Raw genomic sequence first — 15202 nt, 5'->3', positions numbered from 1 at the left:
ACCTTTTCAGAAATGGGACTGTCGGACCTACCCGCTTTCCCTCCTTGCTTTGTTTAATCGACACACTTCTGTCCTGCAGAAGCTGGAAATGCCCACGCTTTTTCTGAGATGTATGTTTCATAAAACAGACTCTATCAGGCTCCCGAGCAGCACAACTGCCTCATCCGAGCCCCCGGCTCTCCTACCTGTCAGCATCTCTGTTACTGAAGGGCCTGCCCGAGACAGGCCCTCACGTCCCCGGCAGAGCGACAGGTACGCAGACAACTCGGGGGCTGGTGCAAAAAAGAGAAGGCCACCCGATCCCCACCCCTTCAAAGGAAATAAAGGTCAGCTGTACTGTGGCTTCATCACTGCAACTGACCAAACGCAGCCCTGGGGGGCCCGGGGCCGCCGGCTCTGGCATCCTGGGTAAGATGTCTTGTGTGTGGCTTCAGTCCTGACAGTGTAGGATATGCTGGGCAAGTTAGCTAGTTTCTCTGTGTGTGGCTCTCCTATTTGGTAAAACGACAGTCATTACTTCTCGCTTTGACACCAAAATAACAGCCAAGTCTCAGTGGAAAAGGAAGGAAGAGAAGAAAAATAGAAGGGGGCATGGGAGGCAGGGAGGGGACCCCGGGACGTCACGGGGAAGGTCAAGGCCGAGCTTTGCTTTTTAAAGTGTTCACTCCAACCCACAATGTTCAGAAGTGAAGCCGGGTCAAATGAGAATTCCGTCTTGGTGGCCAACAGAGTCAGCGTCTCTGGGTCTTTCCATTTCCAGCGTGGAGAATGGCTGCTATACTTAGAACAGATAACCAGCAAGGACCTCCTGCAAAGCACAAGGAGCTCTGCTCACCATTCTGTGCTGACCTGTACGGGACAAGAACTTGCAAACGCGTAGACACAAGTGTGCGGATACCTGGATCGCCTTGCTGCATGCCAGAAACCAACACCATGCTGTGGGCCAGCTGTGCTCCGGCCTAAGACAAAACCTCTTCAGAAAGGGCATGGACTCAGAGTCGTCACACGTGTGACTCACATGCAGCAGAAAGTAACGTGAAGAATGCTTAAAGGAAATAATCGCACCCTGAATGAATTTCATCACCCATGTCCTGACAACGCTGGACCCTCAAGACTTTCTTTAGCCGTTTATGTACGACTTTTCATCAGCCCGTCATTTTTATTAATGGACAAATACACATTCTCCTTTACTGAATCTTCCTGACACGATCATTCAGTCTCTTCGCCTAATGTGTGTGCACACACCTTCGTCTGATGCGTGCGCACCTCCTGGGGGCAGCTGAGCTGCGTAGGCACCACAGCTCGGGGCTCACAGGCGGCGCCCAGGCCGGCTCCTGGAGGAGCTCCCTCAGCCCAGGCCATGCCTGGGTCTCCTGGCCCCGGAGCTGGCGCCAGCCCACCCTGTTTCCTACTTCCATCCATTAACAGGCTGTCTGATGTCACCTTAAAACATACACCACAAAAACGGCAATACGAGAAAGGATGAGAAAGAGCAATGAGGTGTGCGTCAAAGGTCGGGGTGAGGGAATAAACAATTTTTCCATTTACATACAATCAGTCCTGGGAAGTTGTCTGTGCTAACAGAACAGACATGCATCCCGAGGTGTGCGTACTGAAGAATGTGTGTATATATACATATAAATAAGCGATAATACATATAGCTGAAAATGGATGAAGACGTCATACTGACCTTGGGGGGTTTAAACGGATAGTCAGGTGAAAAGGTTATGTCAAGAAAGAACACCCCTCCTTCATAGACAGATCCTGGGGGTCCCAATATAGTTGACCTCCATTCATAAATGTTGTCTCCTTTGGGTCCAGCACTGGAATAAGACATACAAATGAAATGTGCTTAGAGATGATAACAAAGCTTGGAATTGTAAAAATATCTATTTATGATAACAAATTCAGCCATTCCATAGAAAACACACCAAAGTTAATAGGTTAATTCCAAATGAGGATTCACTTGTCAATATCGTCAGTATTCTATAAATGAAATATGTTGGTATTACTAAATTATACAGAACCAAGAAGTTCCGTTTTGCCATTCATAACCTTAAACCTATGAAACAAAAGATTTCAAGGACCACAGACCAGAAGCAAAATTTTTAAATTAATTTTTACTGGAGCAAAATGTTTAATCAAGCATACAATTATTTCTGAGACTCTGAAAGGGTGGTATAAGGTCAAAGAGACAAACTTTCAAAGCTAGAAGGAATGCTAAAGGAAAAAAATAGTGTAATGCTTTTGTGAACTAAAAGCACCAAGGAGATGCTTTCCTGAACTAAAAGCACCAAGGAGATGCTTTCCTGAACTAAAAGCACCAAGGAGATGCTTTCCTGATGGAGATCAGGAAATGGTCATCATTCACAAGGCTCAGCGCAAGTATCACATCTGAATCTTCTTTTCTCATTCCACCAAAAGATTCCCTGCTAATGTGCCCAGTGTCCCGCCCCACCAGGGTGGGCTGCAGAAGACAGGATGTAGCATTTTGTTTTAACCTGTGCTTTGAAACTGCTTGCTTTTCCGCCCCTCTCTGGAAGTCCTCTGAGGACCAGGTTCTGCCTTGTTCTTGGTACTCAGTAAATAAGAGTCGTCAGATGCTGCTGCTGGAGTAACAGCCAAGCGAGGGAAGCCACGCGGCTACTAGCGGCAAACCTGCGCTCCCCCGCTGCAGAGAATCTCACGGGCGAAAAGAAGACCCGCACAAGCCAACTGAACTGTCCCCGTTCTCCCAGAGTAACAGAAGGCAAAGCGAGATCATAATTAAGCCCTCCAGCATTCTCCCTGCCACACCAACCTCACAGCACACCAGCCAGAAATCCCCTCACACCCTGCAGCAAAGCGGGCAATCCTGTTAAGGTGCTTGAGAAGATTTTATTGCCAACAAAGATTTGTCTTCTTTCATACTGTGAAATTAGTTCGTATCTACAACAACTTCATTGTTGGGCAGGAGACCAAAACAGCATGCGTCATTATCTATGACTATGGACGAGAATACATCAATATACCAGGGAGCAGACAGCCTCCTCAATAAATGGTGCTGGAAAAACTGGACACCGACACGCAAGAATCAGACCGGACTTTCTCACACCACATACACCATTACACTCACAAGGGATTAAGACCTAAATGTAAGCCCCAAGCCCATAAAAATCCGAGAAGAAAACAAATGCAGTACACTCTTTGACGTCTGTCTCAGCAACATTTTGGGGATGTGTCTCTCAGGCTAGGGGAACAAAAGCGAAAATGAACAAATAGGGCTGCTGCTGCTGCGTCGCTCCCATCGTGTCCGACTCTGTGCGACCCCAGAGACGGCAGCCCACCAGGCTCCCCCGTCCCTGGGATTCTCCAGGCAAGAACGCTGGAGTGGGTTGCCATTGCCTCCTCCAGTGCATGAAAGTGAAAAGCGAAAGTGAAGTCGCTCTACGTCAAACTAGCTTTTGCAAGAGAAGGAAACTATCTCTGAAATGAAATGGCAGCCTATTGAATGGGAGAAGGTATTTGCAAATGACAAATTCATTAAGGGGATAATATCCAGAGAACACGAAGAATTCATACATCTCAACATAAAAAAACATACAACCTATTAAGAAGCGGGCAAGGGACCTAAACAGACATTTCTCCAAAGAAGACATCCCATGGCCGACAAGCTCAGGAAAAGCTGCTCAACATCACTGATCACAGAATGCAAATCAAAACGGGTATCGTCTCAGGCCCGTCACAGCGGCAGTCATCAGAAAGACAGCAACCAACAGGTGCTGACAGGGATGTGAAGAGAGAAAGGGAGCCTTCTGCACTCCTGGCGGGAGTGTGAACTGGTGCCGTCGCTGTGGAAAAGTGTGGAGAGTCCTCGGGAAGCTGAAGGTAGAGCTGCCGTGCAATCCGGCGAGCTCACGTCTGGGTGTGACCCAAAGACACGCAGACAGTGATGCGGAAAGAATATGTGTCCCAGCGTTCACTGCGGCGTCGCTGACGGCGGCCAGGGCACAAAAGCGACCTGAGTGCCCGTCAGGAGACGAATGGATGAGGAACACGTGGCGTCGTGGTTTATATATGTATATGCATCACGTCTATGACACACACACACATGTATGTGCATCACATCTATGACACGTATGTATATGCATTGCACTGTGTCTGTGAGATATGTATACATCTGCTGCTAAGTCGCTTCAGTCATGTCCGACTCTGTGCGGCCCGACAGAAGGCAGCCCACCAGGCTCCCCCGTCCCTGGGATTCTCCAGGCAAGAACACTGGAGTGGGCTGCCATTTCCTTCTCCAATGCATGAAAGTGAAAAGTGAAAGTGAAGTCGCTCAGTCGTGTCTGACTCCTAGCGACCCCATGGACTGCAGCCCACCAGGCTCCTCCGTCAATGGGATTTTCCAAGGAAGAATACTGGAGTGGGGTGCCATTGCCTTCTCCACATATGTAAGCATTGCACTATAGCTACGACATGCGTTTCCCTGGCGGCTCAGGCTGTAAAGAATCTGCCTGCACTGTGGGAGACCCAGGTTTGGTCCCTGGGTTGGGAAAATCCCCTGGAGAAAGGAATGGCTCTTCACTCCAGTATTCCTGCCTGGAGAATTCCATGGACAGAGAAGCCTGGTGGGCTACAGTCCATGGGGTCACAAAGAGTCAGACACGACTGAGCGACTAACATTTCACTTCACTTCATCTATGACATATATATACATATGTTGGCCACTGTAAGCAATGCTGCAGTGAACACTGGGATGCATATTCTTCTCAAATTACTGTTTTCATTTCTTTGGATACATACGCAGAAGATGTGCATATATATAAATGATAATATATGGGGCTTCCCAGGTGGCGCTAGCGGTAAAGAACCTGCCCGCAACGCATGAGACCTAAGAGACGTGGGTTCGATCCCTAGGTCAGGAAGATCTCCTGGAAGAAGGCATGGTAACCCACTCCAGTATTCTTGCCTGGAGAATTCCATGGACAGAGGAGCCTGGCAGGGTATAGTCCATGGGATCACAAAGAGTCAGACATGACTGAAGCGACTTAGTACACAGCACATATATAATACTATTATGTATCATATAAAAATAAATGTATGTATTAAATATAGAAGATGTGGAATGTGTGTATACATATATGTGTGTGTGTGTGTATGTGTGTGTGTATATATAATATTACTGAGCCATAAAAATGGCAATCTCGCTGTTCGGGGCAGCACAGATGACCTCGCGGGCACGACGCGCAATGAAATAGGTCAGACGCAGAAAGACAAATGCCACAGGACCTCACCGACATGCGGCGTCTTGGAAACAAAGCCAAAGAACACGTGCACGGAAACAGGACTGGCTCACACACAGAGAACAGACAGGCGGTCGCCAAACAGGAGGGAGGGTGGGGGTGGGGCTTAAGCGGGACAAACCTGTAGTGGCACAACGCACGAGCCACAGGGAGGAGACGCACAGAGTGGGAAGTACAGCCGGCGATCGGGGGATGGTTTCGTGCGGTGACAGATGAGACAGCGCCAGAAAAGCATGCATCTTAACTGATTTGGGATTATTCTGGGAATGCAAGGATAGTTTAGTAACAGCAAGTTATTAATGTAATTTAAGTTATTAATGTAATTTATTTATATATTAATGTAATTTACTTGCAGCACATTAAAGTAGAACAAAATGACAATCACAATAGCTGAAGAAAAAAGCACTCAATAAGTTTTAATGATGGCTATTCATGAAAAAACTCCTAGCAAATTCAGAATATTAAGAAACTTCTTTAACTTGATAAAAAGCATATACCAAAAACCTCATAGGAACTGTATATTCATGGTAAAATATTAAAAGTACATGTCTTAAAAATTGAGGCTCAAGACAAATATGCCCACTAAGTCTATTTCCAGTCATTACTGTTCTGGAGCTCATGTCCATCAAGGCATGAAAAGACATAAGCGGAAAAACAAAGTATTTATGGATTGGGATGGAAGAAATAAAATGGCTGGCATTTATGGTATTTATGTACACAGAAGAAAGCTACCCAAATCTGTGCACCATTTACTAAATTTAATAAAAGTTTAACATAGTAGCAGGATGTAAGATCAACAGACAAAAATCAACTGCATTTCAACACACCAACAAAACTAGAAAATGCATTTTAAAATACTTTTTACAGTAGTATTAAAAATACAAGGAACCTATGAATAGAGTTCAGGAAAAATATATAAGATTTTTATGGAGAAAGCTACAAAACATTGAAATACCCTCAAGGAAATTAAATAAGTGAAGACACCAAGTAAGAAGACCCAGGACCCTGGGGATGTCAATTTTTCCTTGATTCAATGTAATTCTAATCAAAAGTCCAACAGATTTTTAAAAAACAAAACTTGACACATTGATTCTAGGATGCTTTTGGGACCTCAAGGAAGCTCCTCAAACTTTTCTACACACAAATGAAAATCTGACAGATGTTGGAACTGATGGGGCTGAGAAGACAGTTTTGTCTTTGGACAACAGAGAAACTGAATTTCTACCTCAACGAGGCGGCACTAGTGGTAAAGAGCCTGCCCGCAAATGCAGGAGACTTAAAGAGACGGGGGTTCGATCGCCGGGTTGGGAAGAACCCCTGGAGGAGGGCAACGCAGCCCACTCCCGTATTCCTGCCTGGAGAATCCTCTGCACAGAGGAGCCTGGTGGGCTGCAGTCTACGGGGTCGGTTTGAGGCGGACACGACTGAAGCGACTTGGCACGCAAACGCATAAACCTCTGTTGTAGATGGATTAAGCACTTAAATGCAAAAGTCAAAAGCTTTACAGTTTGACTACAGAGAGTGACAAGGCGAGCCATAAACTGGGGGCATATAAAATGGACGAGATTCTCGCGTCCAGAATATACTTGTCTGAGTAAGCTATGAAACAGCAAATTCGTGCAGTGACACAAATGTCCACTGATAGAAAAAGGTGTGAATTCACCCAGAGGAATACTACACAGCAATGAAAATATATAAACTAGCATTGAGAAATCTTAAGAATATCCTAATGAATACGAAAAGCAACGATAAAAGGAATATGCACCATGTAACACTATTTCTACAAAGTATAAAAATAAACAAGAAAGGGACCTGGGGAGGGACAGACACTGAATGTTCCAGAAAGGCGTCTCCTGGGGAGAACTGGAGGGGCGGAGAGCAGAGCTCGGGAGGGGCTTCAGGGGTTCTGGGGATGCTCTCCTCCTTAGGACGTGTGATCGATTCTGGAGCTATCGGTTTTACTACTAGGTTTCATAACTTCCTTAGGTATAAGACATTAACATATTCTTAGATCTGTATCAATTTTTCTTATTAAGTATGCAGAAAAAGCTGACCAAGCTGCCACGTGAGAACAGGAAGTTGCAGGTACTGTGTGGTCCTACTCTAGGAACTAGAGGCATAAGACAGTACTTTGTATCATTTATGGATATGTATCTGTGTCACCGCCTTTCAAGAAATGAACTGGGAAACACCTAAATTCAAGAGGACAGCTATGCAAGGAACGTGGGAGAGCTGGACCAGGCGATGGGAGGAAAACAGATCTGAAGGAGGGTTTAATTTTATTTTGAGGCTTTGATTTCTCTTATTTAAATACAAAAAATAAAATCACAGTTAGCCAAGTCCATCGCCAAGTACTGAAATAAAATTCAAAGGACTGGGGCCCAGCCTTCCCGCCCCATCTGACCACTGGCCTCCTCTCCTGAAGGGGGCAGTGAGGCGCAGACAGAATATTCAGGTCAGATGACGGTGAGAATATGCCAACAGCAGCAGCTTGTTGCCAGACAAGCTCACTCATTGAGATAAATAATACAGTTATGTCCCGAGCTATAATCAGACCCAAAACGAACTGATAAGTTTATTAGTAGGAAGGGCTTAAAAGTAGAGTAAATTATAGGTTTGTAGTTACAACATTACTTCAAGGGAGATGAAGAAATTTAATTTAAAAACTATGGGCTTCCCAGGTGGCTCAGACTATAAAGAATCTGTCTGCAATGCAAGAGACGAGGGTTCGATCCCTGGGTTGGGAAGATCCCCTAGAGAAGGGAATGGCAACCCGCTCCAGTGTTCTGGCTTGGAGAATCCTAAGGACAGAGGAGCCTGGCGGGCTACAGTCCATGGGGTCGCAGAGAGTCAGACACAACTGAGCGGCTAACACTTTCTTAGACCCAACAAAAACAGATAAGTTTATTAGAAGGAAGGACTTAAAGGTCGAGTAAATTATAGGTTTCTATTTACAACATTACTTCAAGGTAAGTGAAGAAATTCAATTTAAAAAAATGCAAAGAGGAGAGCCCACAGCTAGGAAACAAGGAGCAGAGACGCAGTTCCCAAATCCGAAGATGTAATGCAAGAGTCCCTTTGAGACATTTTAAGATAATCTTCCAAGAATGGTCATCACAGTTAGTTATATAATGTAAGTAATCAAGGAGTCACCAAATTGTGCCTCCAAAGAAGGAACTCAAAAGCAGACGGCAGGAGGCACTCCAGAAAGTGGACGGTGCCTGCAGATAACACATATTCCAGTTATGCCTGATCCAAGTTTTATCTGGCTCTCAGTCAGAACTCCAAATTTTACTGCTTCTTCGAAGTCATTAACGGTGGATTAAACAACTCTGTTAACAGTATCACTCTGAGTTGCTTCATGCTGCCAAAATGTGCCCTTCCGAGAAATTCCTAGCAGTGGCAAACTATCTGAGAAGCAGACTGGTGCTTTATTCCTGGTTTTTATGCTTTTAAAGCTTTCACTGCAGGATAGCTGGTGTGCAGCGCTGTGCTGGTTTCTGGCGCACAGCAACGCGATCCAGTTACACATACGCACACACTCATTCCTTCCCGGATTCGTCGCCCATACAGGTCGTCACAGGAGACTGAATAGAGCTCGCTGTGCTGGACAGGAGGGCGCTGTTGATTATCTATCTTGTGTAGTGTATGTGCAAAAACCCCAAGAAGAAATGCTGGGGAGGAAAAAGGATGCATCGAGGGCTTGAGACTGGTGTTTTAAAATGCATTTAACACTAATACTATTTCCTTAATACACAGATTGAGCCTTGGCAATCTGGCCACCTCCATTATCTTAGAAATGGTCTATCTGCACCACTTATAATCCCAAAGCTTATAGCAGAGGTCCATGAACCACACAGCCCTCTGTCCCACAATCACTTCAACACATCCCAGCGGAGAAGCCCTAGCGTGAGTGTCTAGAACGGCGTTGGACAATATGGTGGGCACGCAGCCATCGAGCATGTGAACTGCAGCTGGCTCAAGGTGAGACGCACCGTCAGGAAAAGAGGCTCAGCACCCCTAGCCAGGAAACGCAAGTGGAAGCCGTGCTGAGACAGCACCTCACAGCCGTCAGGATGGCCATCACCAGAGGCAACACAGGCAGCAGAGGCGGGTGACGGAGCAGAGCCAAGCGCATACGTGCACACTGCTGGGCGCCGCGCCGCCGCCGTGCAGAAAGCACGTGGCGATTCCCCCAAAGCTGGAACTACCCTTCCAGCCAGCAATCCTACTCCTGGGCATACAGCTGAAAACACACAAACACCAGCTCAAAAAGATACATGCACCCTGTATCCATAGTATCATCGTTTGCAACTGCCAAGATAACAGGAGCAACCTAGCTGTCCATCAGCAGATGGATGGATAAGAAGACGTGGTACACGATGGATATTCCTCAGCCGTAAAAGCGAGTGAAGGGTGCCTTTCGCAGCAACATGGAAGGTCTTAGAGGGCACTACACTAAGTGAATTAGGTCAGACAGAGAGAGATGCTGATGATCTCACATGTATGTGGAATCTAAAAAATGCTGCAAAATGGCGAATATTACAAAACAGAAGCAGACGCACAGACACAGAGAGCAAACTAGTTAGACCAGAGGTCGGGGGCAACACAGGGGTGTGGGAGTGGGAGGTACGAACTATTTGGTGTGAGACACGCTCAAGGGTTACAGCACAACATGGGAACACAAGCCAGCGTCTTGTAATACTGTAATAACTGAATGGAAGGTAACCTTTAAAAGCTGAATTTAAAATGAAAAAACCTTAAAAAGAATGTATTGTACAGCACAGGAAATATAGCTGACATTTTATAATAACTAAAAATGGAGGATATCCTTTATAAATTGTGAATCACTATGTGGTACATCTGAAATTTATATAATTTTGTAAATCAGCTATACCTCAATAAAAATAAAGGAGAAAAGAATTTACAGCACAGAAAAAAGTTTTTATAATACCGGTAAAAAAACAAGATGTGTCGTGAAAATAAAATAAATACCAAGCTTTGACAACAATGCGAAACAAAGTGAGCTGCCTCCTTACTCATCACTCATTCCGTGCTGAAACACTATCTGGAGTGTACTGGGCCAAGAGACGCCAGAATTAATTTCACCTACCTCTTTTTACTGTTTTAAATGTGGCTACTAGAAAATTTTATATTACACACGTGCTTCATATTATATTTCTATTCAACAGAACTGCCTTGAATCTACTTTCTGTGATGGTGGGAATGTTCAAGTTTCTATCCTGAGCCGGTGTTGTAACCACCAGCTACACGTGGCCATTTGGCACCTGAAAGGAGGCCAGTGAGAATGAGGAAGTGGATCTGAAACCTCGCTTCGTTTCAGGGAATTTAAATCCAAATAGGTCCACGTGGCTCGTGGTCACACACAGGCCAGTGCAGACCCACTGGGATGCGTTTAATATGTCAGGACCTATACGAAGTGGAAGAACGGGCTTTTATACACTCTGGCTGGATCAGAAAAGCGAGCATCAGATGTTGCAGTGTTTCATGCTTTTAACGGTCCCTTCTTCCGTAACCTGGTCAGACAGAGGCTGGTGCCAAGAGACGCCTGTAGCGCGGAGCAGCGCTGACGCCGGGGGCAGGCTCCAAGCCGGACGGTCTGTACGCGTCTCAGCCCCGCCCCTGCATGAGCGCCCTCTGAGCTGGGTCACGGCCGACTCTGTGGACCCACGGACTGCAGCCCGCCAGGCTCCTCTGTCCGTGGGATTCTCCAGACAGGAATACTGGAGCCGGTTGCCATCTCCTTCTCCAGGGGATCTTCCCGACCCAGGGATGTAACCCACGTCTCCTGTGTCTCACGCACTACGGGTGGATTCTTCACTCACTGAGCCACTGGGGCAGCCCGGACACCTCCCTGACCCTGGGCAAATATGTCACCTCTCTGTGCCTTAGTTTTCTCATCTGTAACATGGGGCCATTACAGTAAAATTTCAGCGGAATTGCACTCACAGAGCTTGGGAAGTGGGCTGAGAAGGGCCCAAATAGTAAGCCTCCAAATGTGGGCTGCTACTGAGGTCGCAGGTCCGCCTGTGGGTGGTACCGAAGCGTACCAGCTCATTCGAAAGGCCAACTGCCTGGTGGTTTTCTAACAAAGGTTTCAAGACCCTGGGACTAGAAACAGGCTACTGAGACTGTGTACAGATGATGGTACTCCTCCTGCTCCTCAGTCTGCCTCCTTCGGGGCCCTACCCACCATCGCCTTGTTTTCTCCTCCCCACATGGCGGTCCCATCATCCACCTTTGATAATCGATCAGCCAGACACCGATGGAATCTTTAACCTCATCAGAAGCCAATTTGGACCAAGCTTCACTTCACTGTGTAGTTGATTTACAATCTATTAATTCTTGCTATCTTCAGAGTCCCCTGGACAGCAAGGAGATCCAACCAGTCCATCCTAAAAGAAATCAGTCCTGAATGTTCATTGGAAGGACTGACGCTGAAGCTGAAACTCCAATACTTTGGCCACCTGATGCGAAGACCTGACTCACTGGAAAAGATCCTGATGCTGGGAAAGATCGAAGGCAGGAGGAGAAGGGGACGACAGAGGATGGGATGGCTGGATGCATCACCGACCCAACGGACATGAGTTTGAGTAAGCTTCGGGAGCTGGTGATGGACAGGGAGGCCTGCTTCTTCCTTCGCCTCTGTCCCACGGAGCCTGTCGAGTCCTACTTCCTAGCACCTTTCTGACCTGTCTCCGGGCTGTGTCCTCTGCCTCCTTCACAGTGGCAGCCGCGTCCTCTGTGATTCCCTGCCTCCAGTCTTGCTTTCCTCCCATCCTTCCACTAAAGGGAAGAACGGACACTCTCCAGAAAACCTTTAAAATGGATCGTGTTTCCCTGTTTCTCTGCCTTCTCCATTCCTCAGGCACACGCGAAGTCTTCCATAAAGATCTGGCTCTAGCTGACTTCTCTGACCTCATTCTTCAAACTTGCTCTCCTCCAGCTCCGTCCTCCAACCATACTGGAACCACTTGCAGAAACTCCATGGGGTCTGGGCTCTTTTGGGAGCTTTTGGAGAAGACGCTCTGCAGGTCTGACCACCCTACTTGTCCTTTAGGTCTTAACTGCCTTCTCCTCCAGGTCATCTTCTTTACCCCTAAAGGCAGGAGTAACGTTCTGTGCAAACATGGCATCATAAAAAGTTGTTCATGGGGCCTTTAATACTGGGCAAAGAAGAAGAGTTAAGAAACAACATTATCTGGATCAGAGGAAAGAACTTGCCCTGGTGGTGAAGGGGCATCCCTGATCGCCGAGAGGGTGCTGAGAAAATAAGCCAGCATGGCAGCTCTTGAGAGGCCCAACAGAGAATGTCTCTCACAGACTCCCAAGGGCCCCTGTGTTTGTTCAGTAATTTTTCCTACAAGACCGGTATCATCAACACCACTGTAACATCTCAGGAAGTCAGAAGGTCACAGTGCTGAATATATACAACGAAATCACTCTGCTGAACACCCGAGCCTAACGCAACACTGTGAATCAACCACACTCATACATAAAACAAAAAATAAAAAAAAGGGGGGGGGGGATCAGGCAAAAAGGTGAAATCCTAAAAGGAAAGACAATGAAAGAAGAAACGAAAAGATCCCCTGTGTATTCTAAACTCCACGCAGAGCTGGACGGTTCCCTCCCGTTACTATTTCACAGCTTCTTTCCAGCTCATGAGAGTCTGGGGCTTATTCTCAAGGTATCCCTAGAAAATGAATTGTTACTTTTTGTGAACGAGTGCTTTAAAAAATGGGAAGGATCTTTATCCTCAATCAGACTTTTCCGATTGGGATGCAAACATGGGGAAATTCATCTGACTACAGTTGTGGTTTAGCTGGTGACCCCATGGACTCAAGCCCGCCAGGCGCCTCTGTCAGTGGGATTTCCCAGGCAAGAACACTGGAGTGGGTTGCCGTTTCCTTCTCCAGGGGATCTTCCCGACCCAGCGATGAAAGCATGGATCCTGCATTGGCGCTTTCAGACTGTGGCGTTGCAGAAGACTCTTGAGAGTCCCTTTGCCTGTAAGGAGATCAAACCAGTCAATCCTAAAGGAAATCAACCCTAAACATTCATTGGAAGGACTGATGCTGAAGCTGAAACTTGAACACTTGACCATGTGATGCTGAGAGGGAACTCATCAGAAGAGACCCTGATGCTGGAAAGACTGAAGGCAGGAGGAGAAGGCGGCAACAGAGGATGAGATGGCTGGATGGCATCACTGACTCAATGGACATGAGTTTGAGCAAGCTCCGAGGGATGGTGACAGACAGGGAAGCCTGGAGTCTGAAGTCCATGGGGTCGCAAAGTCAGACACGACTGGGCGACAGAACACTCCCTACACTGGCAGGCAGATTCTTCACCACTGAGCCACCAGGACAGTGCCTCTAACTTATCTTTTTACCAAATCTCAGAAGTCACTACTCATCTACCTTGGATATTTTGTTAACCGTGCAAAATAATTACTGCTTAAGAATCACAGCATTTCCCAGGGCATGCAGGAGCTAGCAAGACAGTATGCTAAGTCAAAAAACTAACCTCCTAGAAGTTACCAAAGAAGGCACACTCTTTCAGGAGTGCGCGTGCGTGTGTATTTCCCCTAATATGTGGTATATTACAGAGTGCATGTGTGTGTATTTCCCCTAATATGTGATCTATTGCACTGATTGCACAACTTTGTAACAAATGTAATTTTAAGAGAATGACTATGAAACAGCAGGTGTAAGCAGAGAGACTGGGAAGCAGGAAGGAAGAGCTCAGAGAAAACACTGTATTCTCCGTGTATTCTTACTTTCCACTCTAAGCTAATTCCCTTAAGACCCACTCATTTGTAAGCACAAAGATACATTAGAGTCAAAAAGAACTGCATCTTATTTTCTACATCTAGGTTGTTAAAAATAAGGTTAGCATTATAAAGACTTTGGAAACCATCTATCAATAGCTCAACTTTTTCATCACACGGAAGTGAGCACTAGAATGGGACTGGAATCCCACCGACTGAGGCAATTAGGCATAAAATCAATCAGCAGTACTTTAAATACTGATTATAGAATTTTTAATCCTACATGAACTGAGAGGACTCTAGCAATAGGGTGATGGAGTTAGTCTCAATCTTTTGAGTCTTTTTCGATGTACGCTTATCTCCTTGCAGAAGAAACGACCCAATGCAGCAGCAATTCTTAACATCGCTAAGGGGGTGGGTTGGGGGACGAAATAATTTGAAAAATGAAAAAGCTCCTCTCCCACTGGGGACCACTTCAGTTTCAAAGCCTTCATTTGAAAGGTGATAAAATGAAGAGTCAGCAAAGCGGTGCTTTGCCCCAGCCCACACCTAGAGAAGAACAGTGAGCCTCTAACCCCAGTGAGAGCTCTTCCCACCTGCAGCCCGCCAGACCCCACCCAGACTTGACGGGAAATCCACGTGGCCACTGTGCCCGTGAACTGCTCTGCTCAAGACAGGAGACCAGAGGGCACGCCCGACATCTGGACTTTCCTTCTTTAAAAGGTGGATTTCTGCCTGTACTTCCTGGCTGTGGTGGCCGTTCTCCCGCCTGGCTGTGCAGGCTTCTCACCGCGGCGGCCTCTCCTGCTGCGGAGCACAGGCTCTGGAGGCTCGGGTGTCAGAGCTGCAGCCCCTGGGCTCAGTGTTGTGGTGCACGCGCTCAGCTGCCCCACAGCTTGTGGGATCTTCCTGGACCAGGGATGGAACCACTGTCCCCTGCACTGCGAGGTGGATTCCTAACCACTGGACCACCAGGCAAGCCCTGGACTTTCTTGTACTTCGCATCCTGGGCAGGTTTCAGGGCAGATCCAGAGGTCAGGTAAACAGCCATTTTTATTTCAGCTACCACATTCTCTCTCTCTCTTTATATTTTTCAAAGGAGAAACAGTGATCCTTGAGGACTCTCTTC

At 46.7% G+C, this 15202-nt stretch overlaps 1 protein-coding gene across 1 annotated transcript in view; it reads right to left on the bottom strand.

Moving 5' to 3' along the window:
- Positions 1–15202, bottom strand: part of LOC138078313 (ubiquitin-conjugating enzyme E2 E2) — a 363968-nt gene that overhangs the window by 82067 nt on the left and 266699 nt on the right. Inside the window, exon 4 of the mRNA XM_068971000.1 lies at positions 1691–1823. Within this exon, the coding sequence (XP_068827101.1) occupies positions 1691–1823 (133 nt within the window). The remainder of the gene's footprint in view (positions 1–1690; positions 1824–15202) is intronic.

The sequence above is a fragment of the Capricornis sumatraensis genome, chromosome 4, assembly GCF_032405125.1.
Source record: "Capricornis sumatraensis isolate serow.1 chromosome 4, serow.2, whole genome shotgun sequence".
NCBI classification, from domain to species: domain Eukaryota; kingdom Metazoa; phylum Chordata; class Mammalia; order Artiodactyla; family Bovidae; genus Capricornis; species Capricornis sumatraensis.
Note: the sequence above shows the minus strand (reverse complement) of the source record. Positions and strands in the feature narration are given on the sequence as shown.